This window comes from Vulpes vulpes, chromosome 14, assembly GCF_048418805.1.
Source record: "Vulpes vulpes isolate BD-2025 chromosome 14, VulVul3, whole genome shotgun sequence".
In the NCBI taxonomy this organism is placed as follows: Eukaryota; Metazoa; Chordata; class Mammalia; order Carnivora; family Canidae; genus Vulpes; species Vulpes vulpes.
In genome coordinates, this window is record NC_132793.1 from 38,585,206 (window position 1) to 38,611,730 (window position 26,525).

The 26,525-nt window shown below is 37.1% G+C and overlaps 1 protein-coding gene across 14 annotated transcripts in view; it reads right to left on the reverse strand.

The window, feature by feature from the left end:
* TASP1 (taspase 1) overlaps positions 1–26,525 on the reverse strand; it is a 349,892-nt gene that overhangs the window by 250,776 nt on the left and 72,591 nt on the right. For all 14 annotated transcript variants that reach the window (XR_011996969.1, XR_011996971.1, XR_011996970.1 and 11 more), the window contains one exon: positions 19,983–20,089. Coding sequence is in view for 7 of the 14 variants with exons in the window: in XM_072736405.1 (XP_072592506.1) it covers positions 19,983–20,089 (107 nt within the window). In the remaining 7 variants the exon portion in view is untranslated. The remainder of the gene's footprint in view (positions 1–19,982; positions 20,090–26,525) is intronic.

Here is a 26,525-nt window from a genome sequence, read left to right on the forward strand (position 1 = left end):
CATGATTGTTAGGTCCTCTTGTTGGATAGACCCTTTAAGTATGATATAGTGTCCCTCTTCATCTCTTACTACAGTCTTTGGGATAAATTTTAATTTATCTGATATGAGGATGGCTACCCCTGCTTTCTTTTGAGGACCATTTGAATGGTAAATCGTTCTCCAACCTTTTATTTTCAGGCTGTAGGTGTCCTTAGGTCTAAAAGGAGTCTCTTCTAGACAGCAAATAGATGGGTTTTGCTTTTTTATCCAGTCTGAAACCCTGTGCCTTTTGATGGGATTTACATTCAGAGTTACTATTGAAAGATATGAATTTAGTGTCATCATGATACCTATTCAGTCCCTGTTTTTGTGGACTTTTTCCTTGGACTTCCTCTTTATTTTACAGAATCCCCCTTAATATTTCTTGCAGAGCAGGTTTGATGGTCACATATTGTTTTAGTTTCTGCCTCTTGGAAGCTCTTTATTTCTCCTTCTATTCTGAATGAGAGCCTTGCTGGATAGAGTATTCTTGGCTGCAGGTTCTTCTCATGTAGGACCCTGAATATTCCTGTCAGCCCTTTCTGGTTTGCCAGGTCTCTGTGGGGAGGTCTGCTGTTAACCTAATACTTCTCCCCATAAAGGTTAGGGATCTCTTGTCTCTTGATGCTTTAAAGATCTTCTCTTTATCATTGGAATTTGCACGTTTCACTATTAAATGTCCGGGTGTCTAGTGGTTTCTATTGATTTTAGGGGGGATCTCTCTATCTCCTAGATCTGAATGCCTGTTTCCCTTCCCAAGTTAGGGAAGTTCTCAGCTATGGTTTGTTCAAATATGCTTTCTGGTCCTCTGTCCCTCTCGGCGCCCTCTGGAACCCCAGTTAAACGTAGATTTTTCCTTCTGAAGCTGTCATTTATTTCCTTTAACCTTTCCTCATGGTCTTTTAACTGTTTTTCTCTTTTTTCCTCAGCTTCCTTCCTTGCCATCAACTTGTCTTCTATGTCACTCATTCGTACCTCATTAACTCTCGTCGTTAGGACCTCCAGTTTGGATTGCATCTCATTTAACTGATTTTTAATTTCGGCCTGATTAGATCTAAATTCTGCAGTCATGAAGTCTCTTGAATCCTTTATGTTTTTTTCCAGAGCCACCAGTAGCTTTATAATTGTGCTTCTGAATTGGCTTTCTGACATCGAATTGTAATCCAAATTCTGTAACTCTGTGGGAGAGAGTACTATTTCTGATTCTTTCTTTTATGGTGAGTTCTTCTTTCTAGTCATTTGCTCAATGCAAAGTGGCTAAAAACAAGTTGTACTGGAAAAAGGAAGGAAAAAAAGGAAAAAGAAAAGGGGGAAAATAAACAAAAAGACAAAAAACAAGGAGGGGTATCCTCTGATTCTATATACTATAAGTCTCTCGACTTCCTGTGAACTTTCCAGTGCTGCTTGGTCAAGAACTTGCTCTTCCCCTGTCCTTCCAGCTGGTCTTCTGGGGGAGGGGCCTGTTGTGCTGATTCTCAGGTGTGTGCACCTGGGGGAGCTGCCCGCCTCCTGCCAGGTGCACGGCTAAGTGGGAGCTGTTTTTCCTGTGAGGCCCCTGTTCCCTGGTGGCCCTGACCCTCCCAGGGGCAGGGTGACACCAGGAGGAACAATCCCACTGGCGGTGGCCAGCTCTCCAGCTCTGGCATCACCTCCTGCAGTAACTACTGTACTGTCCCAGTCCACACTGGCCTAGGTGCTTCGGGGTGGGGGGCGCTAACCTGCTCAGCTCAGGGGATGGGGGGCTGGCGGCAGGAGTCTCCTTGCTGTCCTGTACCCTCCCCTCCTCCACCTGTCCCGGGGGGAGTGCAGGATCCTGGGCTGTGTCCCCCGGCGCTCTGGGATCCGGGGCCTGCGCCGCTGGAATCGCACTCCCAGGGCCACGCAGCCCTCTCCGCCCAGAGCCGTCACCTGAGCTGCTCCCAGGGCCCCATCGGGTATGCGCTCCAGCCCTTGACCGCGCTCCGCCTGCGGTGTGTGGTGCGCTCTCCCCTGGGGCACACTTCCTCTGTTAGTGACCCCAGGAATCTAGGGGCTCCACTGCCCCTCCTGGGATCCTGCCCAAGTTCCCTGCGAGTGCCTTTCTGTCCAGGAAGATTGCTAAAGTTCCTGCTTCTCCAGGACGGGGCTTTCTGTCCTGAAGGCTCTTGCCGCCCGGCCTTAGCCCAGCTCCCCATGGGGGCCCCTCCACCACTGGATTCTTTTTTATTTATTCTTTTTTTCCATCTTCCTACCTTTTTAGAAGCACTTCCTACCTTGTTAGAAGCACCTTGTTAGAAGCTCTTCTCTCTGTAGCATTCCAGCTGTTCTCTTTTTAAATCTCAGGCCAAATTCGTAGGTTTTCAGGATGATTTGACAGTTATCTAGATAAATTGGTGGGGACAGGTGACTTGGGAGCCCTACTCTTCTACCGTCTTGCCCCCTTCGAGCCGTGTGATTGCCTAAGTACTCATAGAATTCTTTTCCCAACATTTAGAGGAGAAACATTATTTTCTTTTTTTTTTTAATTAAATTTTAGTTAATATATAGTACAATATTGGTTTCTGGAGTAGAATTCAGTGATTCATCCCTTACATACAATACCCAGTGCTCAACACAAGTACCCTCTCTAATACCTGTCACTCATCTAGCCCATCCCTCACCCACCTCCCTCCATCAACCCCCAATTTGCTCTCTTTTGTTGAGTCTCAAAGGTTTGTTTCCTTCTCTCCATTTTTTAAATTCCCCCTTTCCATATGTTCAGATTTTTTTTTTATTTTATTTATTTATTTATGAGGGACAGAGAGAGAAACAGAGACACGGGTAGAGAGAGAAGTAGGCTGCCTGCAGGGAGCCCAATCCTAGACTTGATCCCCAGACCTAGGATCCCACCCTGAGCCAAAGGTAGACGCTCAACTGTGGAGCCACTCAGGCGTCCCAGATGTTTTCTTTCTTAAATTCCACTTATGAGTGAGATCATATAGTATTTGTCTTTCTTTGACTTACTTCACTTAGCATAGTGTACTCTACCTCCATCTACGTCATTGCAAATGGCAAGATTTCATCTTTTTGGTGGCTGAGTAACATTCCATAGTGTGTGTGTGTGTGTGTGTGTGTGTGTGTGTGTGTTTGTGTACACCACATCTTCTTTATCTATTTATTTATTAGTTAATGGACATTTGCACTTTCTCCATAGTTTGGCACTTTTTTGATAATGCTGCTACAAACATCAGGGTACCCCTTAGAATCTTTGGGTAAATATCTAGTGGGGCAATTGCTGGATCAAGGGTAGTTCTATTTTTAACTTTTTGAGGAACCTCCATACTGTTCTCCAGAGTGGCTGCACCAGACAGAAACATTATTTTCAAACACATATGAATATTTATAAAACAGGATCATACACAAAATCATAAGCTAAATTACAACAAATTTCAAGAAATAATTCCAAATAGAATATGCTAACTATGATACAATTAAGTTATAGTCAATAAAAGTAAACAAAATTTGGAAATTAAAGAAGAAAAAATATTTCTAAAACTAATGAATCAAACAAGAAATTTAAATAGAAATAAAAATATTTGGGCAGCCCCAGTGGCGCAGCGGTTTAGCACCGCCTGCAGTCCGGGGTGTGATCCTGGAGACCTGGGATTGAGTCTCACGTCGGGCTCCCTGCATGGAGCCTGCTTCTCTCTCTGCCTGTATCTCTGCCTCTCTTTCGCTCTCTCTGAATAAATAAATAAATAAATAAATCTTTAAAAAAAAACGAAATAAAAATATTTAATAATGAATAGAAATATAACATTTTGAAACTCGTGAGATACAGCAAAAGTGACAGAGAAAAATTTATACCGAAAATGTTGATGTAAGAAAACAACAAAACATGACCTAAGTGTCCAAATAAAGAAGTTAATATAAACAAGAGAAAAGAGAAAACAGAGATAAGATGAAAAATTGGTGAAAGAACAATAAACATTAAATAAATAGATCCAAAAAAGGTAAAGTTGGTCCTGTGAAAAAACTGCTTTTTGAATGAACTGAATAAATTAAATCTGATAGGCAATAATTTTCTCCATGTATCACCTAAATCTCAGCAAAGGTCCAGCCCTCCTGCCCTCTCCTCCAAAGAGAGCCCTGGCTCTCTGGAGTAATAGCAGATACTGACATTACCTCACTCACACTTCCTCCAGTGAAAAAGTGGCTCCCCATACTCCAGCTACCACCCTCCCTGATACATACCAAAATACTGCCCTTCTTCAAGTCCTGAGGCCTCAAGTAACTCCAGAAAGATTCCCTTAATCTCTTCCCAAACCACACAAGAGACCCTTGCACCTACAGGCTCAACCTGAAACACGTTCTCCCCTCTCTGGGAAGACTCTATATGCTGGATCTTTTGTAAGCAGCAACTAACAAAGTATCACAAATAGTTTTTAATTGACCTTCATCAATAAATCAAACTCTGTGCCCTCTAAAATTGCATCTTGTTCAATATAGACATGAGATCCAAACTCAACCTATCTAAAACAGTTTTCCTCCAATTATTTCTCTCCAATTATTTTATATTTATATCTTCCCTAAATGTAACACTTTTGCATAACACTCCTGAATAGGTTCTTTCCCAAAAGTATGTCCTTAAACAACTGCTCTGTGAAATCCCTGGCTGACCCACATAATAAGCACACTAAAGTCTCCCACTCACTGATTAAGAAAGAAATCATCTGTCTTGATACTGGTCACACTCTTCCATTCAATGTTTTTCTTTTGGCAACACTTCTTTACTGCCCTCTATCTTCTTGGGTCATCTGGCACCAGATCACACTCTTTCATTTTTGAATAACCAATTCACTTTCTCTAACTCCAAATCACTTTCCTAAAAGTTCTGTTAAGTAATACATATATTACACTTTAGCTTTAACTTTGCTTTTTCCACTGGAGAATATCTTAAACTTAGTTATCACCGTCTGGAAAAAACATGTTGAAGGGAGGAGGGAATCAAGATTATTTGGCAGTTTTACTTCATACAGGCACGTATATCACAGTACTACAATGACAGAGATAGCACAACATGCTACCAGCATACTCACTAATAGGCTATGAACTTCATTACCTGGGCAGATTAAAAAACACCCAAATAAATTAACTAAAACCTTGCTAATTAAATAGACAGCAACAAAGTCTCTTTAATAAGAGCAGGCAACCTTTTTCAATTTAGTTGTCCAATTTGGCTCTTTCCAGGAACACCTGGCTGTGGTCTGGACCTCTGGTCTTTCATTTCAGAGCATACATTTACCTTCTCTGGATAAAATTACACTTTTTATTTTAAATACCAGAGCTCCACTGGCCTTTGAACTGAGTCTTAAAGCAGTGGGGAATAATAGATAAAGGACTAGAAGGTAACTTGGACAATCTGGAGTCTACTTCTGCCAATGAAACACCATGACAATGGGGATGGATCATTTAACCTTTTAAATTTGACCCTATCCATATTGAATATTTGACAGTGACTTTAATAATACAGTAATAGGTATTTTATTTGATATTTGATTTTTTAAGTACAGCAATATCTATTTGACCATACAATTGTGAATATATCCACAAAAATATAAACTACTAAAAAAATAAAATAAAATAATAAACTACTAAAAATCATAAACACTCACCTACTAAAGATAAGCATACTAAAAAACAAAAAGGAAAGGAAAAAATGCCCACATACTTTTTTTTCCTTTTATTCCTCAATACCTTAAAATTTTATTAAGTAGAGAGAAATCAAGAATCACAAAGAATAGGAAAGGAGCTAAGTATATTCTAGGATATAAAATGCAATCCAAACCTAATTATGATAGTACTATATCTAGAATTTTTAATGTCATTCAAATTAATCTCAAGAATGTTTTCAGACTCCCAACACTTAAAAGCCTGTGTTTAATGCAAACAGTCACCAGAATAGGCCCCATTATATATATTTCAATATATTCTCCTCTTTTGCTCCAAAGTACATTTAGTGCAAATAAAAGTAGACAAATGTTCAGGGAGAACTCTGACTGTGGAGTTAATGTCTCTACAGACTATTTTACTTTGCAAAATTATGTGCACAGTCAAATCTGATCAACTGTCATGCTCTTACCAGCGATTACAAACTGCCAAAATCAGAGTTTACTTTCAACAGCAAAGTATAATTTTGGTGTTGCATGTTTTGTTTTTCCAAATACCTTAAAATGAAACACGTATCACCATGTGCTCTCTCTAGATTGTCTCACACATTTAGGCTACCTAGTTGGCGCCCAGAAGCATTTGAGTTTGAAACCGCCATCCTGTAGAAACTCTATAGGGCAACCAAGCTTCTCTACCTACAGGCTTCTAAAACTAATTCTTTGTCTTTCTACCTCAATACCTAAGTCCTACCCTTTATCCAAGACCCAGCTTACATTCCACCTCTTCCATAAAGTCTACAATGAGAAACTTAGGGACTTTAGAGCGATTTCTCCACCCTACCAATTCCCATGGCCCTCACTGATTACTTCATTTTTCTAGCACATACTACATGGTATGATTTCTTTTTATTGTTTAATTCCCCTGGACCAAATATGCAATGGTCAGGGCCTGGGTGCTATATACTCTGTTTACTCCCTAAAACCAACATAAAAACCTGTTTATAAAGGGGACTCAATAAATGTTTGCTGGCGATAATGTTGAAGTCAAAGGTAAAACAGAAACTGGAAAGAAAAACTAAGGATCCCATGACGCCATGAACCCTCTGGTGGAAACATCACTCAAAGCCTGTGTCCTCCTCAAGGTGACTAGTTGGTGAGTTCGAACTAAACCTCAGGATACACTAATCAGCAGAACAATGAAAATGGAGCACTGCCTATCCCTTGAGCAAATGACCCAAAATGACCACAGAAGAGATGGCAATATTTGCAAAGTGAAATGCTCTCAACACATGAAAGGAAAAAAAATGTACAATCAGCATTACAAACTTAGCTTCCAAGGCAATCTCCATTTCTATTCTGTCACCTATCCCTTCTGAGGAAATCACACAACCAAAATAAACAGGTGCTAGAACATGTAAAAAATTTTCTAGTGTTGATGGTCCATTCTTTTTCCTAGAAAAAAAGACATGATCTAGCAGTGCATTTGTAAAACATTTTTACCTGCATAACAGGAAAGGAACTTGGTCAAGTTTTCTCTAGATAGGCACGCCCCCTTGTGGGCACTTCCTGACACATCTCTTTGAAATGGTCAGCTGAGACTGAGGGCTGTTTCTAAAGTATTATTTCCCCACAATCATTTCCCTCACTTACTTATATATTATCTTCAGATCACTACAATACTGAAGAAGTACAGTGATGTTATTAATAATATTTCATATATTCTTTTTTCATTACATTCTCCAGAAACAAGCTTACTGGTAAACAGCAAAGCAGTATTTTAGACTAATGTATGCTTGAAGCACTTAAATAATAGATTCAAATTTATCTTGAAAGACCATAAAGCTTACAAATTGAAGAAAATAACATTTTATACTTTGTCAAAATTAATGTTAGAATCATCTTTTGTAGATGTTTAAGTTAGTAATGTTAGCTGAATAAAAGCACTGTTTCTAGGCACTGTGATAAGGATAAAGAAACAAAATGTTCATGGCTCCATAATATATATTATAAAATAACCATATACACCAATCTCAAAATGGCAAATGTGTAGATAATTCAACAAGCATTTATCAAATGATGCCCATTATATGCACTAAGTATAAGAAAGAAATTAGAGCTGGAATTGGATTAGTTAGAATTTCAGTAGGCAGAGAAGTGGCTGGCATTCTATTATTAATTATTACTACATGAAGGAAAAGAGACATAAGCAAAAATATAGAAGTGAGAATTTTCAGTAAATTCATGAAAAATCAAATGTATTTGGTAAGAGAAAAAGATAATTCCCAAAGAAAAATAATAGAAAACTAGATTGGGTCCAACTTCATGAGGATTTGTAAAGTCAGGCTAAAAAGTTGGATTTTAACCTACAACCAGAAAGACTCTATTAAAGTTTCTTTGAGAACAAGACCAATGCAAATATTTTTAAGGAAATGCATCCTGGGATAGATAATATGCAGTATTAAAGATGAACTCAGTAAAAAAAAATAAAAAAATAAAAAAATAAAGATGAACTCAGTAAGGCTAGAAGCAGGGAAGTCAGACAGATACTGCAACTGTCCAGTCATCGAGGATGAAAATTTACAGACTTGATGGTGGTTAATTATACCAAAAAAAAACAAGCAAAAAACAAAAAATGTATTCATTAAACAAATGTTTATTCAGCACTTATTATATACCAAACTAAGAAACCATGGTAACTAAAACAGATGACTGTGGACAATGACAATGACCCAGAGGGAGACACACTCTGAAGCACAGAGAAGGGAAAAAGGAGCTCTAGTCTACCTAGAGGAGAGCTAAATGAGTGACGTGCTCATGAAGTTATTAACTGGACACAGTTATGTATTTGTAACTCCTCTAGAATGTTCTGTGTTCATTTAAACAATGATTACTAAGCAGATGTTTTCCTAGGCCCACTGTGACATATTAGGCAGAAGAAAGCAATAATTCTCAAATGCTGGCCCAATAACTTATCCATCCCAAACAGATTTTGATTCAGTATATTGAGAGTAGAGCCTAAGAATCTACAGTTGTAAAATTCCCCAGATGAATCTAATGGTCTGCTAGGTTTAGGATATACTAGAAAAAAAAAAAAAGAATCTTTTAAAGAGAGGATCCAGAAAGGGGTTTTGGACAAACTCAACACTGCTACTGAAAATAGATCAGAGGGATGCCTGGGTGGCTCAGTGGTTAAGCGTCTGCCTTCGACTCAAGTCCTGATCCTGGAGTCCCGGGATCAGGCCCCACATCAGGCTCCCTGCATGGAACCTGCTTCTCCCTCTGTTTGTGTCTCTGCCTCTGTGTGTGTGTGTCTCTCGTGAATAAATAAATAATTTTTTTTTAAAGAAAGGAAGAAAATAGATCAGAGAATTATCAAGCTGGAAAGAACCATGGTAAACACCTGGTCCAGAATGCTGACTTTACATATTGAGAAAACTAAAGTCTAGAAAGGTTCCATGTTTGCCCAAGGTCTCTGGACTAGTCAATGGCAGACCTAGACTAGAACTCATGGTCCACTATGCCCCATCTCTTAGCCTGCCCTTCTCCCTCAATTCCTCAAGTAATCCCAGCTTCAGGTCTTAAATTCCAAATGGTTCCTGTCATCTGTTTACCAAAATCTTCAAGGCTGATTAGAGAAAAGGTAGCCCAATCAAGACTTTAACAACTCACAGACAGTTCTCCTTCAACTTAATTAAGCACTGGTTCTTGTCTTCTGATCCTAAAACACCCCTGTAATTGCTGTGTGTGTGCACACATGTATATACACACTGGTCTTCTCACATAATGGTTTATTCTGCTGGTCTTATCAGCTGTACATGTATCAGCATCACTACATCTACAATGGGCCAACTCAGGTCATTAGTGCCTAGTAATATCATATAAGGACATATTTAAAAGATCTGACTTAGAATCAGATGCATTTAATATCATGGCCTAAGTCAGTTTCTATAGGAAGGCTTCTATCTGTAGCCCCAATGAAAGTCCATCCACTGGAGGACTTTCTTTTAGGAAGGCTACTATATGGTGATTTCTACATTATATGCAGGATCACCTGGGATTATTCCAGTGATAATGAAGGAATGCTCTTTTCTCTCTCCACTAATTCTGCATTAAATTTAAAAGGAACTCTACAGAACTGCTAAATTCTAAAAATTGAGGGAGGATTTATAAGGCTGACAATATCTGATGCCAACTTATAAGTCCCTTAACCACAGGTTACTTTCATTACAAAGTAAAAGCAGCAGTTAAGATTTGTTAACAATGACTTCTTGCTTCAATCTTATCCCACTTACAACTTTGAGACTCAACATAGATTTAAGGCATAGCTTGGCATGGGTTCAAGAAAGACTTGGGAAGAAACCCAATCTACTAGCTATTGAATCTTTATGTGAGAATTGAAAAGCTTTTAGGAAAGCTAAAGAAGCTTTAGGGGGAAAATATTGCAATTCTCCAGCAATCAAAGGTCGGAAATTTCGAATTTTAAATAACTGATGAATTGACACAAAGTACAACAAACTACAGACATTTAAAGAATTCCTATCAAGTTAAACTGTAAAGGAATAGTGATCATCAGGCTCCATAACCTACATAAATGCATCAAGTGATGGTAATCTAATTAAATGGAATACATTTTTTAGAGGGAGGGGGTGGGGGCTAAAGGAGAGGACAGAGGATCTTAAGCAGGCTTCATGCCCAGCTCAGAGTCGAGGCAGGGCTCAATCTCAAAACTCTGAGATCATGACCTGAGCTAAAATCAAGAGTCAGATGTTTAACCATCTGAGCCACCCAGGAGCCCCAAAATGAATACATTTACTTAAGTTATTGATGTATCTGACTTACATGTAAATTCTATAGGCTAATCCAGTAATCAAGATAGTCTTAGATGATGCAAATGTAATTTTTAATACATTACTCACAACTCAAAGTAATCACTTAACAGAATGAATTTTCAGTTTTATGAAAAGCTTAAATATATAAATTACTTTCTTCATATAAAGAGAATTCAAAGAAGTTTCTTCTGTTTACTCATATCTACACATTAACCATCTTCTTGAGAAACACAACAAAATTCCAGATCAAATAAATTTCTATAAAAGACTAATTACTCCTTTCCCTATACACATTATAGAAAGACATGTACACAAGTACAAATAGAACAATCTGAGAAAAACATGTTGTTTTTTGTGCATTTATTTTCTTTGATCTTAACCTACCTCTCACCCAAAAAATACAGTGATTTAGTATGATACAGTTAAGCGTTTACATAATAATTTCAAGATGGTGGATAAAAGAGAAAAATGTTACCCACAATATACTTCAAAAGAATAGAATATATTTATATGAAGCACACAAAGCAAGGCCCAACATTTCCTTTCTGAAACATGTGGCCAATTTGATGTCCCTATGTGGTAGCTAAAGAACACAAAATTAAAAGTTGTAGCATCTCTTTAGAGTGGTTTTGAACATACAGCATTGTATAAAGCACTGCAAAATTTTCTCAACTTGTTCATTAGAAATTGAAGAATGAAAGATATTCACAAAATGGAAAAAGGTCTGATTATCTTTCATTCCACTATCTATGCAAGTACTGCGTTACCTAAAAACCAATGAAATTAATTGAAAACTTAAATTACTTTGTAAAAGTGGTAAGAGAAGGCAAAGAATTCTATGGACATTCAACTGTTATTAAAGAAAAAACATGGAAACTATTCCAACAACATGCTTGTGAAAAATGAAAAGAATAAAAAAAGCCTGAGACATCAAATATGTTGAGATCAAACAATACCCCCAACATCTTTTAATATTGTAAGAATAAAAGAGTCCCTTCTAGTAATATCCAGGGCTAACTGTTTGAAACTGATATTTATGAAATCTAGATTATGGTATACATTGAGTCTGTTTGTTTTCCTGATGTGAGCATCTCCTCTTTGTAGCAAGTCAGTCAGCTCTGTGGCATGAGTCAAGAACAGCAATTGGTCAATGAGCTAACCACTTCATTCCAAAAGAAAGGTTTCCTTTCTCAAATACTATAAAGATTAATACTAACACAACTACTTTTTCTTTTTTCTATCAAAACAAAGCAAAAAATAAATAAATTTAAAACATGTCATCACTTCATCACATATACCACAAGAATTACTGATACTAACAATGTGAGTTCTCAAGACAATATTGTTAGGGCAGATCCAAATGCCAATTTGCAGGAATTTGAAAAGACAGAGAAGCATGCTAAAATGCACCATGAATATGTGATCAGCAAAACTCATACTGAAGGAACCTCCACAGGCCAAATAGTTCAGGTTCCTTTACAGACACACAGTCCTCACTTTGCCTAGTTTCAATATTTACCAACGTCAGTTATCACAGTTTAAATATTATCAGTCACTCAACAACATGGTTCAAATTTCAGTTACCATGGTATATTAACTATGAATAAGTTGCATGAAGTACAGATTTCATTGCTAGCTCTGCAGTTCACAGATCACTCTGTAAACAAACATCAGAGGTTCATCATGATCAGTAACCAATCATGTCACTTCCTTCAAAGTCTGTCAGTGATGGGTCGCTGTGCACAGACAGCAAAGTATGTAGCAGTGCTGCCTCTTTGTCACCTAGTGATAAATATGACATTTTACCAAAAAAAAAAAAAAAAGATAATCAAAAGAAGGACTGGCCCAAGATGAAAGTGAAGCAAAGGAGTGATAATGTTGGAAGTAAAATTCTAATCAAAAATAAGTGAAGTTGGGCAGCCCTGGTGGCTCAGCCGTTTAGCGCCGCCTTCAGCCCAGGGCCTGATCCTGGAGACCCAGGATTGAGTCCCATATCAGGCTCTCTGCATGGAGCCTGCTTCTCCCTCTGCCTATGTCTCTGCCTCTCTCTCTCTCTCTCACTGTCTCATAAATAAATAAAATCTTAAAATAAAATAAAATAAAATAAAATAAAATAAAATAGTAAAATATAAAATAAATAAAATAAAATAAAATAAAAATAAATGAAGTTATAAGGAAATAGCTGACAGTGGGAATGTTTGACACTGGCACCATTCATCAAGATACTCTAGATCTACAGTCAGTGGAACTTAGTGAAGACAAATTTATTAACATAAACAAGGAATGTGGTTGTGATAAAAAGGACAAAGATGTCCCAGAGAAAATGACACTGGCAAAAAACTTGATATTAAAGTGACTCTATGAGAAAGAATCATACTATATGATTTCATTTCCATGTAGAATATAAAAAACAAGTGAACAACAACAATAAAACAGAAACAGACACATAAATACAGAGAACAAACTTGTAGTTGCCAGATGGAAGGGGGGTAGGAGATGGGCAAAACAGGGGAAAGGGATTAAGAGGTACAAACTTCTAGTTATAAGTAATTCATGAAAATGAAAAGTACAGCACAGGAAATATAATCAAAAATATTATATAATGTGTGATGACAGTTGTTGACTATACTTACCATGGTGAACACTAAGTAATGCACAGAACTATCAAATCACTATGTTGTATAACCTGAAACTAACATAATATTGTATGTTAACTATATCTCAATAAATAAATAAACTATACCCAAAGGAGAAAGAAGGAAGGGAGAGAGGCAGGAAGGAAAAAAAAATCTCTGGGAGATATTTTCCAACATGGAAAGAGCAAAGCATACAATGTTGAAAGCTGATCCAAAACTGAAAAGGAGTTTGACAATTCACCACGACGTAAAAAGGTACTCACTCCATATCATGTTATGACAAGAAGTACTCTTCAAACTACTCCTGGTAAGTTTTTTTAACACAGAAATAAAACACTTTAATTCTTACTGCCTCTAATGTGTTTCAAATTAGTATACTAAATAAAATTTAATTTTAGTTACTTTTAATCATTTCTCTATACATTTATAACGAACAATAATAGAGTTTTTAATATGTTAACAAAAGTATTTAAAGGTCACGGAACAAATGTAATTTTTTTCTCATTAAGACCCCTTCACACACTTCCAGCTTGCACATTTTTATGGTCCAGTACTATCATGCAAAGTATGAACTGTCTATACATCTTAAGGGAAAGAAGTGAGTAAAAGAAAAATCTATAAGAGGTGGGTCCACGAGAAAGGGGAGTGGAACAGAGTGAACAATTACTATTTTTACTTTATACAGCACTATAGTTAAATAGTAAATTTTTCCTTCTCTTCCATGTCTTCCCTCTAAGTCACGAAAAATAAACATGCATTTCTATTAAAATACAAATGCAGGGGTAGCCCAGGTGGCTCAGCAGTTTAGCACCACCTTCAGCCCAGGACCTGATCCTGGAGACCCAGGATTGAGTCCCACATCGGGTTCCCTGCATGGAGCCTGCTTCTCCTTCTGCCTGTGTCTCTGCCTCTCTCTCTCCGTGTCACTCATGAATAAATAAATAACATTTTTTAAAATATATATATAAAAAAATAAAAAAATATATATATATAAATGCACTTACCAAGACAATACTAAGTTTATATCCTCATATTTTAATATTGTCTTAAAATCTATATATCCTGAAAAGTCAAAACTAAATGAGTTTCTCTTTGATTTATGTGTAGACTAGCTCCTTAACCCAGTATCAGTTCATAGTAATAAGGGGCATGTTTATTGTGGGGAAGGAAAGGATAAAAACTTTCTCCCCTTATGTTATATGCTGTAAGTTGCCTACCTAATAACCACTCTCCTCCTTTTCCTTTGATGACAAAACCATTATTTTGTTTAGGAAGACAAAGTGTCCAGCAGCAAGCCATGAGCTTTGTAAGACTGTCATCAGGATAACCCACTCAACCTTCTAAGCTCTCTTGCAACCAAGAATAACCAAGTGACTGAATTGTGCCCCTTCTCCACTATTTCCCAAAAAAAAATTAACTAAGGGGAGTCTATAAGGAGACTCTGGAAAACTTTTGCATCCCAGATTTAAAAAGTAACAGATACATCTGGCAATAGTCTCCCCACCCCCATCATCTCGCTTCTTCTCACCTTGAATGCAGATGTGACATCTAAAATTGCAGGAGCCATATTACATCCATAAGGCAAAAGGCATGAGAGAACGGCCCAAGAGAATTCCAGATATGTTGGCTCTAGCATCACTGGAAACCTGCTATAGCCAGCAACCAACCACCTCCAAACTTTTTATTATATGGCAAACAGCCAGGGAGCAGGAAGACAAATATGCATATCCTAACCACAGTCAGGTTTTCTATTGTTTGCCGCCAAAAACATTCCATGGATTAACCATTCTTATTTTAAACTAAGTCAAATGTAAATGTAAATGATCAAAGACTGAGGAAAATAAAAACACTACAATTTAGTGAGGTGGCAAACTATTAAATATTTCTCTTGCTTTACTTTTTAATTCTATTAGTATTGTAATGTTGGTACAATTATTTTTTTTAAAGAAAAGCAAATATCAATACAACAAAAATTTCTAATTGATTTACGTGACTTTCAGGATTAAAAATAATTGACTTATTCTACCATATACTCTTCAAAATAAAGTTTATCTCCTTCAACACTGAGTAACAAAAAATATCAACATCAGGAAAGTTACCAAACACTCTATTCTTATTATATTTACATAACCAACTCATAAGTATATTACATAGCCACAACAAACAGTAGTCCTGGGCCTTAATCAATGCTGGGCTAACCAAAACTATGCTGAAACTACACACATAGGATAAGAAGAAATAAACTAAATACAGGTTGATTTAGAAAATAGCTATCTGTCCTTTCCTGTCATATCTCTAAAAAATTACTATACTTTCTCTTTAAAAGTATAATTTTCTGCCTCACTGGCTCATTATCTGGTGGTCTTTTCTTTCTGTGAGCATGTTTTATTATCTTTACTACTGAGATAAGGCCTACTAAGGTTATGCACCAAATATCTATAAAACAAAGCCTCTGGCCAGCATCTTTCCTTAATGACAGGGGCTTAGGTCCCAGGCATTTTTGTAGGCCAATGTCAAACACAGAGCTCTGTATACATTAAAGCTCATATATTCTGAATATTAAAAATAGTTTTGCTGTCACTTAAGTCATCTAAAATACTCTATTGGAATGATGCCTGAATTCAATCTCTCCATCCACCACTACCTACCCTTCCTTACCAATCCCCCTTTCTCCATTAAAAAGACTCCACCCAGGGTAACTAATTTGGGCAGCAGTTTTCTTTCCCTTCCTCCCTTCCTTTTTCCTTTTCTTTGCTAAGTGACTTCAAGGATGAAGGTCACAATGGCAAAGACTATTGTGTCCAACTAAGTCAATAGCCACAATGCACTTGAACATCTACTATCACTTTTGTTCCCCATAACAGCCTTGCTATGGGAGAATATCACAATTTTCATTTAATGATAAGGAAACTAAGCCTTTATATATTAAATTACTCATTGAATTCACAGACCATAACCGACAATGGTAGAGGCTCTTGACTTCATATCTCTCTCTCTTACTACCCCATGGCAAAACTTCTCAAGAGTTTTCTGCATCTTTGTTCTCCCTGATTAACCCATGCCACACAGCTCCACAGTCCCCTACGTCACAGAAACTGTCCTTATCTAGCCCCACAGTCTCCAGGTGCTAAATCCAATGGTCAGTCCTCTGTCCTTGTTAGCCCTTTTCTTAGCAGCACTCCACCCAGGTGATGACTGACTTTGAACCGCTCCTCTCTTGGCTTCCTAGAAACTCTGCTGGTGATATATCTGTCTCATTCACTGCATCTTCTATGGGTTTGCTGGGTTTTCCTCTTCCCAACTTGTACATGTTGAATTGGTCCAGGGTTCAATTCTCAGACCTCTTCTCTCACTCCTAAGTAAGTTCACCTAGCCATATGTATTTATATTCCTTTTGATTCCAATAATTTCCAAGTGGGAATCTCCCTTCTGATCTGTCCATAAGCTTCAGATTCATATAACTCAACTCCACAGTTAATCTATATCATGCTTTTCACTGAAAGTCTTCCTAACCAATATGAGTGGTTGCTTAAATTTTTCAAAAGTTGAATATTCTCTGGGTAAAGTGGAGAATCATTTAAAAACAAAGAAGACATAACTTAAACATTTTCTTTTTATTTAAAACACAAAGGTTCATTCATTAGCCAATCTTTTTATGTAAGACCAAAGACTTTTTTGAATGCACGCCCACAACCAAATGTTCCGTATCATCTTTCTTACATAAACTACAATGTACTGAATTGTCCCATGATTTCAAGTTTCATTTTATTTAAAATAGAACAAGAACATAAAGATACTAACAACACACCCAGAATGCTTTTAGATTTTTATTTTTCTCAATCTTTTACAGCTGGCTTGCCCGTACTTAATTCTATGGCAATTTTTTATAAATCAACTCTATTTTTTCAAGTTAGCTCTAAACAACAGTCATAGTTTTCAAGCCTACAACTTTCTTTTTAAACTCACTATCCATCAGTTTACATGACGCTTAATGAATTATATAATTACAATGATAAAAACAAGCATAATGGGGCTCTTGGTGGCATAAAATTCAACTGAGAGGAGCAGAGGAGCATGGTACACTAAAAGGTGGTCTATTAGCTTTAGAGTACTTAGGGTGCTTTTGGCATCAGGTAATATGTCTTATGGCAAAAATGTAAAAGTATTGGTTAATCTGAGTCCACTAAGGGGATATGGGTAAATTTCCACTTCCTACCTCTATCACCATGAAGCCATACCTCCTCTAGCCCTTTTCACCTCAGTAAATGGCAATACTCAGTCACTAAAGCTAAAACCTTTCATTCTTCTGTCTTCCTTACCAATATCTAAGGCAACAATAATACCTGGCTTTCCAGGAAGTCTCAAAAGAAACCCCTGATATATTCACTTCTCTCCAATTTCATCCCTATCAGTCCACACTGTCAACATCTTCTAACTGTAGTAACCTCCTAATTAGTCTCTTCACTTCTATTCTTGCCCCCACCCTCAATCTATACCACATGAAACAGCCCAAGACAATCTGTAAAATGTGAATAAGACAGCACCACTTCTCTACTTTTAACTCTTCAACGGCGACTCATTCATGAAATAAAACTGAAACTCCTTGCCATGGTCTACCTAGCTACATCTCCAGCACCTAGCTATTTCTCCAGCTTCATTTCACACCATTCTCCTCTTGCATTCTGCTTTAGGCACACTGGCCCTCTTCTCCATTCCTCCAATATGCTAACTCCCCATCAGCGACACTGCACATGAACTACATAGAGTGAGTTCTACTGACTGAAATGAGTTCTACTGACTCTTCATAAAACTCATTTCATATTTTTCAAATGTTACATTCTCAAAGAGATCTGTGTTGACCACTCTAACTAAAGGAGTCCTCCTTTGAGTCTCTCTTGTATCTCTCATATCCAAATTACTGTGTATCACATTATCTTGTGTTTGTGGAGGGGAGGGGGGGAATGGAAGGGTTCCTTCATAACAGTTACTAAACATAGTACCTAGCTTACTTAATTATATACTTATACATTTCTGTTTCTAGCCACTAAAATGTAAAGTTTCATTATTGCATGAATTTCCTCCACCTAGTTCACCATCGCTTTTCTTACTACCCATCTCAGTACCAAGAGTAACTGCTTAATAAATATTTTCTGTAGAAAACAATGAATCTTCTGAATAAGACCAGCTTAATTAATTCTCTAAGAAATCAACTGGTATTTCTCTGCATAAAAATCCAAAACTGATGTCAAAGAAAAAAAAATCTGTATAAGAATGTTCAGAGTAGTTTTATTCACAATAGTTAAAATCTGGAAACAAACCAAATACCCAACAATGGGAGAATGGGAAAAACAAATTACAGTATATTCATACAAGGGAATATCGATTTCTTAATAAATAAAAAAGAATGAGCCAGTGATAAATGTCTCAAAAGCACTTTGTGAAAGCAATCAAACAGAAAACAGTACCTTCTATATTATTTCAACTATATAAAATTTAAGACCAATACAAAACATCTATGATCAGCAGTTGCCTGAAGAGGGTGGAGACTGGCTGGAAGGAAGCACAAAACAACTAGAAATGTTCTATATCTTGACAGGCATGTGGGTTACATGGGAATACACATTTATGAAAAAGATTAAATTGCTCACTGCATACAAATTTTATCACAATTTTTTAAAAGGTAAAAAGTCTTAAATTTAGTCACTCAGATATCATATGGGATACAAAAACCCAAGAAATGGAACAACACTACTATCCACTTTCACCAAGATCTACTTCAATGACCTTCTAATTTCTTACTCTTTTCTGGCAGAAAAATGAAAAGATTTAGACCAAAATGTTTAATTGTTCCTTGTAGCAAATACATATCAGCAAGAAAGATAATTTATTATGCATTTATATAGAGTAAATGATATAAAACTATAACAGAAAGCAATAAAACAATGTATGAGCAATTATAGAAGGAATAACCAATAAAGAACATTAATGAGATGTCAAAGTACATCAAATGACTGTGATGTGAGACACCCATCATGAATTGTGTGCTAACAGACCCCCAAGCCACAGGCTGAACAAGAATGTTGTGGTTTTCAACTTCTTTCTACCCCTCAGAACACTTAAGAAATGCGACACATGGACTCATGATGCCATACTAATGCGTAAAATGCAAACAAAGAATGCAAAAGAATAAGAAACAGACATGTAATTAGAATGTAAAAATATCTACATGAATCCAATATACACATTTCCTTATAACACACTCTACCCTCTACACAGCCATGTTAAAAATCACTGTCTAGAGCTACAAGAACCAAAACAGTAGACATGGGCCACATGTAGCTACTGAGCACTTAAAATGTGGCAAGAGTGATGAGAAACTGAATTTTTTATTTTACGAAATGTTAAATAATTTTAATTTAAAATATATCCAATTATTAGAAAGTTTTAAGTATGTTTGGCATAACTTGTTATGTATTTTTGAACTGTTAATTTTATTAAATATAAGTATAAACCAAATATTTCCAATGAAAACTTAGTATAACTGAAATGTGCTAGAAGTATAAAATATACACTAGTTTTGAAGACATAATACAAAAAGGAAAAAAGAAAGCTCAACAGCTCACTAATAATTTTTTCATTGGTTATACTTCTGAAGGGATATTTTGAATTCATTGGTTTAAATAAAGTGTTAAAATTAATTTTACCTGTCTCTCTTACATTTTTTTTAAATGTAGCTACTGGAAAACTTAGAAGTACATATGTGGCATCCGTTGTATTTCTACAAGAAAGTACCATTTTAAAGCTTACATGTCTAATTGCAGATTATAGATATCATTATGATACATTAATGATTATTTCAAACACCTCCTGACCTTTTCACTTGATTGTCTTCTTTTCTTTAGTTGAATGAAATCTGTTTCCACCCTTTCTGCCAGCTCTAGTTTCCTCTTGTTTCTTTTAAATGCAGCTAAACTGAATCCTATAAAAGAAACATTAAAAATAAAATTTGAGAAATATTAGGACAATGGGGTAATGAAATATCCTAAGGAGACTTCTTTAAGAATGTTGCATAAAGGGTTAAAAGAAAGTTTTTTCCAAAGTACACAGAGGTGGTAGGAGAATAAGAGAAATAACCAAAGGTTAAAGAAGTATGAAAAAGATTAAATCCAGATAGACAAATGAGTCCTGAAGGTAGACAGTATCTAGAGGTATCTGTTAATGCATGCTACTGCCAACTTTGGTTTTGAAAGTCTCTGTGCATAAAGGAATGAAATCTGGGGACAATACAGCATGAGAAAACATATTAGAGATTTTCTACCAAAAAAAAGTAAGGAATTTCAAGGAGTAATATGCCCAGTGAAAGGGAAAACTAGTACACAAAGAAACAGGAAACCTTCAAGTTTCAGCAGTGGCTATATATGTAAAGGAGGAAAAGGTTCACTACAAATCCATGAACGAAAAGTAAATTCAGACAAGTTTGGAGGAGAATTCTTATTATCTGTGTGGTCTCAACACACATACACATACATGCACAAATGATCTTTCTGTTGCAGAGCTTCAAAAACCCATCAAAAATGACTACAAATACTCCCTGTAAAAACACATCTTAACTTACCAGACCTCAGAGAATTCCTATGTTCCAAATAACATGAGCCCATAGTTAAAAAAAAAAAAAAAAATTTACATGATACAGGAGAAATGAACCACCAAAAGTAACAGACTAACAGCCAGGCAAATATGAGAAAGCATAATATGACCTAAAAAAGCCTCAGATATTGGAATAGTCAGACATATAATATAAAATATGTTTATGCTCACAGAAAGCTTTTTTAAGGTACTGAAAATACAATTAAGATACAAAAAATTGATGAAATGACCAGGCACGCTTAAAAAAGAATAAAGTGGAGCCTCTAAAAATAAAAAATAATTAAAAATTTTAAACTTCACATACAGATTTCAAAAGCCAATTAGATTCAGCTGAAAAAAAAGAGAAATTATAAACTAGAATATAATGCTAAAGAGATTATCAAAGTATCTGAAAATGGCAAACTAAATTATTCAGAGTAATTCTCTTATTGAATTTACTAAAAATGTTGGATGAAATGTGAAGACACAATACCTTTAAAACATTAAAAACCTTATAAAAGTACCAAATCAATTCTGCAGGGAAACTAAGAACTAATGCTATTATTATTGCACTGTGAACATTTGCCAACCCTAGCACATGAGTTTGGTTAAATGGCATCAAAGAGAGTCAGGCTCAGAGCCCATTAAAGGTGGGAATTTCATAAGAAACACCTCCCACAATAAGCTGGTGATTGAAAGGGATAATGCTCTTACAATAGAGCATATTCAGAACTATAAAAATCTGCTCCTACCTTCTACTGCAACACCAAGTATATTCAAGCCAGATTGGGGGGGTGGGGGAGTGAATAAGGAGGAGGAAGAGGACAAGGATACGAGGACTTAGAAAAAACCTGAGAGGAGGGGCAAGATGGCAGAAAAGTAGGAGTCCTCAACTCATCTGGTCCCACAAACTTACCTAGATAACTTTCAAAACATCTTGAAAAACTACGAATTTGACCGGAGATTTAAAAAGAGAACAGCTGGAATGCTACACAGAGAAAAGTTTGCACTTCTAACAAGATAGAAAGGTGAAAAAAAATAAAAAAGAATAAAGTGGGGGAGGAGAACCATGACTAGCAGGGCTAAAGCAAAGAGGTGAAAACCTCTGGGCCATGAAAGCCCAGCCCTGAGAAGCGGGAAATTTTAAGATCTGCGTCAGAGTTTTCAATGATAGAAAGGTGCTTGGCAGGGAAATTGGGCAGAATCACAGGAGGCATGGTGAAGCCTCAAGATTCCCGGAGTCACTATAAGAGGAGGGGCACCTGGGGGAAAAGCGCACGGCAAACTGCAGTCCGATACTGGTAAAGAGCTGGAACAATGTAGCCCTCAAGGGCATTTGGAAAAAGCCAGTTGGTTAGGTGGACCGGCTCTGGACAGAGGTGGCTCTGCCCCATTCCCTTCAGGAAAGGCGGTCCCCAGGAGTCCGGGGCCAGCAGCACAAGGCCCGAGATCCCAGGGTGCCCAAGTGGAAAATGACAACAATCCTCCATTTCCCTGAGATAGGTGGAAGCAGGGAAGGCACAGGACAGCAAGAACTCTCCTGCCACTAGGTACAGCACAAGCTGTGTAGATCAGTGTACCTGCCCCTGCCCCCAGGAGCACCTAGGCCAGTGTGCACTGGGAGACTGTGATTAGTTACTTCCAGGGAGCTGACTTCAGAGCTGGAAATCTGGCCACTACCATTGTTCTCTTTCTGCTTTGTTTCACCTTGTGCCTGGGAGAGGCAAGGCCTTGAGGGAACAAAGGCCTCACAGAATAAACAGCTCAGACTCAGCCCAGCACCTGGAAAGGGATGGGGCATCCCGCCCAGGCACAGACACCTGAGAATCAGCACATCAGACAGACCCCTCCCCCAGAAGAACTGCTGGAAGTACAAGGGAAAAGCAAGTTTACTGAACAAGCAGCACTGAAAAGCTCCAGGACTGAGGGAAAATAGTATATAAAACTAGAGGGTCTTTTTCTTTTTTAATCCATTACAACTCCTTTTTTATATCAGACTTAAAATTTCCAATATTTTTTCTCTTTTCCCACCTTAAATACAATATTTTACCAACTCTTCATTCTTAACTTTTTTCCTTTTTGACTTTCATATTTCTACAATTACATGTCTTAGATATATTTTTCACTTCTGGATTCCCTTCAATGTATTCAATTTAATTTTGGTAGATATACAAGATATGGGTATCCGTTTTTTGTTTTTTCTAACTCATTTTGTTTTATAATGGTGGAAGTTAGTACCTTCTAACACACGACCAAAATATACCAAGAACCAAGTGAAACACACTGTTGGTTCATTCTGTGAGATTATATTCGTTCTTCCTTTCCATTCTGCCCCCCTCTTTTATCATGTTTATGTTTTTGTGGTCAGCGTTGGGTCTTTCTGTAAGTATTGTTGTTTTATATAAACTTCGGATTGAACATTTTCTAATATACAGAACAAAATACACTCAGAACCAAGAAGATCACCCTCTAGGAACCATCAGGTAGACTACATTCTCTCTCCACTACCACTTCCTCACCATGACCACCATCCCCCAGACCCCATTTTTTTCTCTTTTCTTTACTTTTTTTTTTCTTTTCTTCTCTTTCTTTTTGGTTTTTGGCCTTTTCTTTTTACTACTTTGTTTTAAAGACTGTTCTTCACTTTAGTGGTCATTTTGTTTTATTTTGTTCTGTTCTTCTTTTTCTTTTATTTTCGGGTCTCTGACCTCTTTGGAATCATCTAGGGTATATTTTACTTAGGTCAGTGTTGATATTTTTGACTCAGCCCGCTAATACAGCCACTCTGTCCTGGACAAAATGACTAGAAGGAATCATTCACCACAGAAGAAAGAACTGAAAACAATACACTCTGCCACAAAGCTAATAGAATGTGGATTTAAATACAATGTCAGAAATTCAATTCAGAAGCACAATTATAAAGCTACTCGTGGCTCTGGAAAAAAAGTATACATGACTCTGAGACCTCCTTTCTACAGAATTGAGATGTAATTAGGCTGAAATTAAAAACAGATCAAATGAGATGCAATCCAAACCCTTTGCTCTAACTGCTACGGTTAATGAGGTGGAAGAGAGAGTGAGTAACATAGAAGACAAGTTGATGACAAGGAAGGAAGCTGAGGAAAAAGAGAAAAACAATTAAGAGACCATGAGGAAAGGCTTAGGGAAATAAATGATAGCTTAAGAAGGAAGAATATACATCTAATTGGGATTCCAGAATAGGCTGAGAGAGAAAGACGACCACAGAGTATATTTCAACAAATCATAACTGAGAACTTCCCAAATCTGGGGGAAGGAAATAGGCATTCATATTCAAGAGATACAGAGGACCCCCGCAAAAATCAATAAAAACTGTTAAAACACCTCGTCATTTAATAGTGAAACTTGCAAATTTCAAATATAAAGACAAAATTCTTAAAGCAATTGGAGACAAGAGGTTCCTAACTTATATGGGGAGAAATATCAGATTAACAGCAGACCACCAGGCATCATATATACAGGGCACTAAATGAGAAGAACATGCAGCCAAGAATAGTTTATCCAGCAGGGCTCTCATTCAGAATTGAAGGAAAGATAAAGAGCTTCCAGGATAGGCAGAAACTGAAAGAATATGTGCCCACCAAATTGGCTCTGCAAGAAATATTAATGGGGACCCTATAATAGAGGGAACCCAAAGAAACAATCCACAGAAACAGAGACTGAATAGGTAATACGATGACCCATCTATATGCTCTCTACAAGAGATTCATTTGAGACCTAAGGACACCTCCAGCCTGAAAAGGAAGAGGCGAAGAACCACTTACCATTCAAATGGTCCTCAAAAGAAAGCTGGGATGGCAATCCTCATATCACATAAATTAGAGTTTATACCAAAGACTGTAGTAAGAGATGAAGAGGGATTATATCATTCTTAAAGGATCTATCCAACAAGAAGACCTAAAAATCATGAATATTTATGCCCCTAATGTGGGAGCCGCCAAGTAAATCAATCAATTAATAACCAAAGTAGAGGGGGATCCCTGGGTGGCTCAGCGGTTGAGTGCCTGTCTTTGGCCCAGGGCATGATCCTGGAGACCCAGGATCGAGTCTCATGTCGAGCTCCCTGCGTGGAGCCTGCTTCTCCCTCTGCCTGTGTCTCTGCCTCTCTCTCTCTCTCTCTGTGTGTGTCTCTCATGAATAAATAAATAAAATCTTAAAAAAAAAATAACCAAAGTAGAGCAATACTTAATAATATACTAATAGGAGCAGACTTAAAACAGCACACTCAGCAAATGACATCTATTCTAAGCAGAACAACACCAAAGAAACAAGGGCCTTAAATGATACACTGGACCAAATAGATTTTTCACAGACATATACAGAACTTTCCATCCAAATGTAACTGAAAACACATTCTTCTCAAGTGTACATGGAACTTTCTCCAGAATAGACCGCATACTGGGTCACATCAGGTCTCAACCGATACCAAAAAATTGGGATTGTCCCCTGCGTATTTTCAGGCCACAATGCTTTGAAACCAGAATTCAATCACAAGAAATTTGGAAGAAACTCAAACACATGGAGGTTAAAGAGCATCTTACTAAAAGATGAATGGGTCAGCCAGGAAATTAAAGAAGAATTAATTTAAAAGATTCATGGAAACAATGAAAATGAAGATACAACCATTCAAAATCTTTGGGATACAGCAAAAGTAGTCTAAGCAGAAAATACATCACAATACAAGCCTCCCTCAAAAACTTGAAAAAAAAAAAACACAAATACACAAACTAACCTCTCACCTAAAGGAACTGGATAAAGAACAACAAATAGAGCCTACACCAAGCAGAAGAGAGAGAATAAAGATTCGAGCAGAACTTCATGAAATAGAGACCAGAAGAACTGTAGAACATATCAACAAAACCAAGAGCTGGTTCTTTGAAAGAATTAATAAGATAGATAAACCCCTAGCCAGACTCAAATTAATAGAATCATGAATGAAAGAGGAGAGATCACAACCAATACCAAGGAAATGCAAACTGTTTTAAAAACGTGTTATGAGCAGCTATATGCCAACAAATTAGGCAATATAGAAGAAACGGATGCATTTCGGGAAAACAACAAACTGCCAAAACTGGAACAAGAAGGAAGAAAACCTGCACAGGCAAATAACCAGCAAAGAAACTGAAGCAGTCATCAAAAACCTCCCAAGACACAAAAGTCCAGGGCCAGATGGCTTCCCAGGGGAATTCTATCAAACCGTTAAAGAAGAAATAATACCTATACTACTAAAGCAGTTCCAAAGGATAGAAAGGGACGGAATAGTTCCAAACTCATTATGTGAGGCCAGCATTACCTTAATTCCAAAACCAAAGACTCCACCAAAAAGGAGAATTATAGACCAATATTCCTGAAGAACACAGATGCAAAAATTATCAACAAGACACTAGCCAATAGGATCCAAGAGTACATTAAGAAGGTGATTCACCATGACCAAATGGGATTTATCCCCGGGAGGCAAGGTGCTTCAACACTTGTGAAACAGTCTACGTGATGGATCACATCAACAAGAGAAAAAACAAGAACCATTTGATCCTCTCAAAGGATGCCGGAAAAGCATTTGACAAATACAGCATCCATTCCTGATCAAAACTCTTCAGAGTGTAGGGATAGAGGGAACATTCCTCAGTATCTTAAAACCCATCTATGAAAAGCCCACAGTAAATATCATTCTCAATAGGGAAACACTGAGAGCCTTTCCCCTAAGATCAGGAACACAATAGGGATGTCCACTCTCACCACTGTTATTCAAC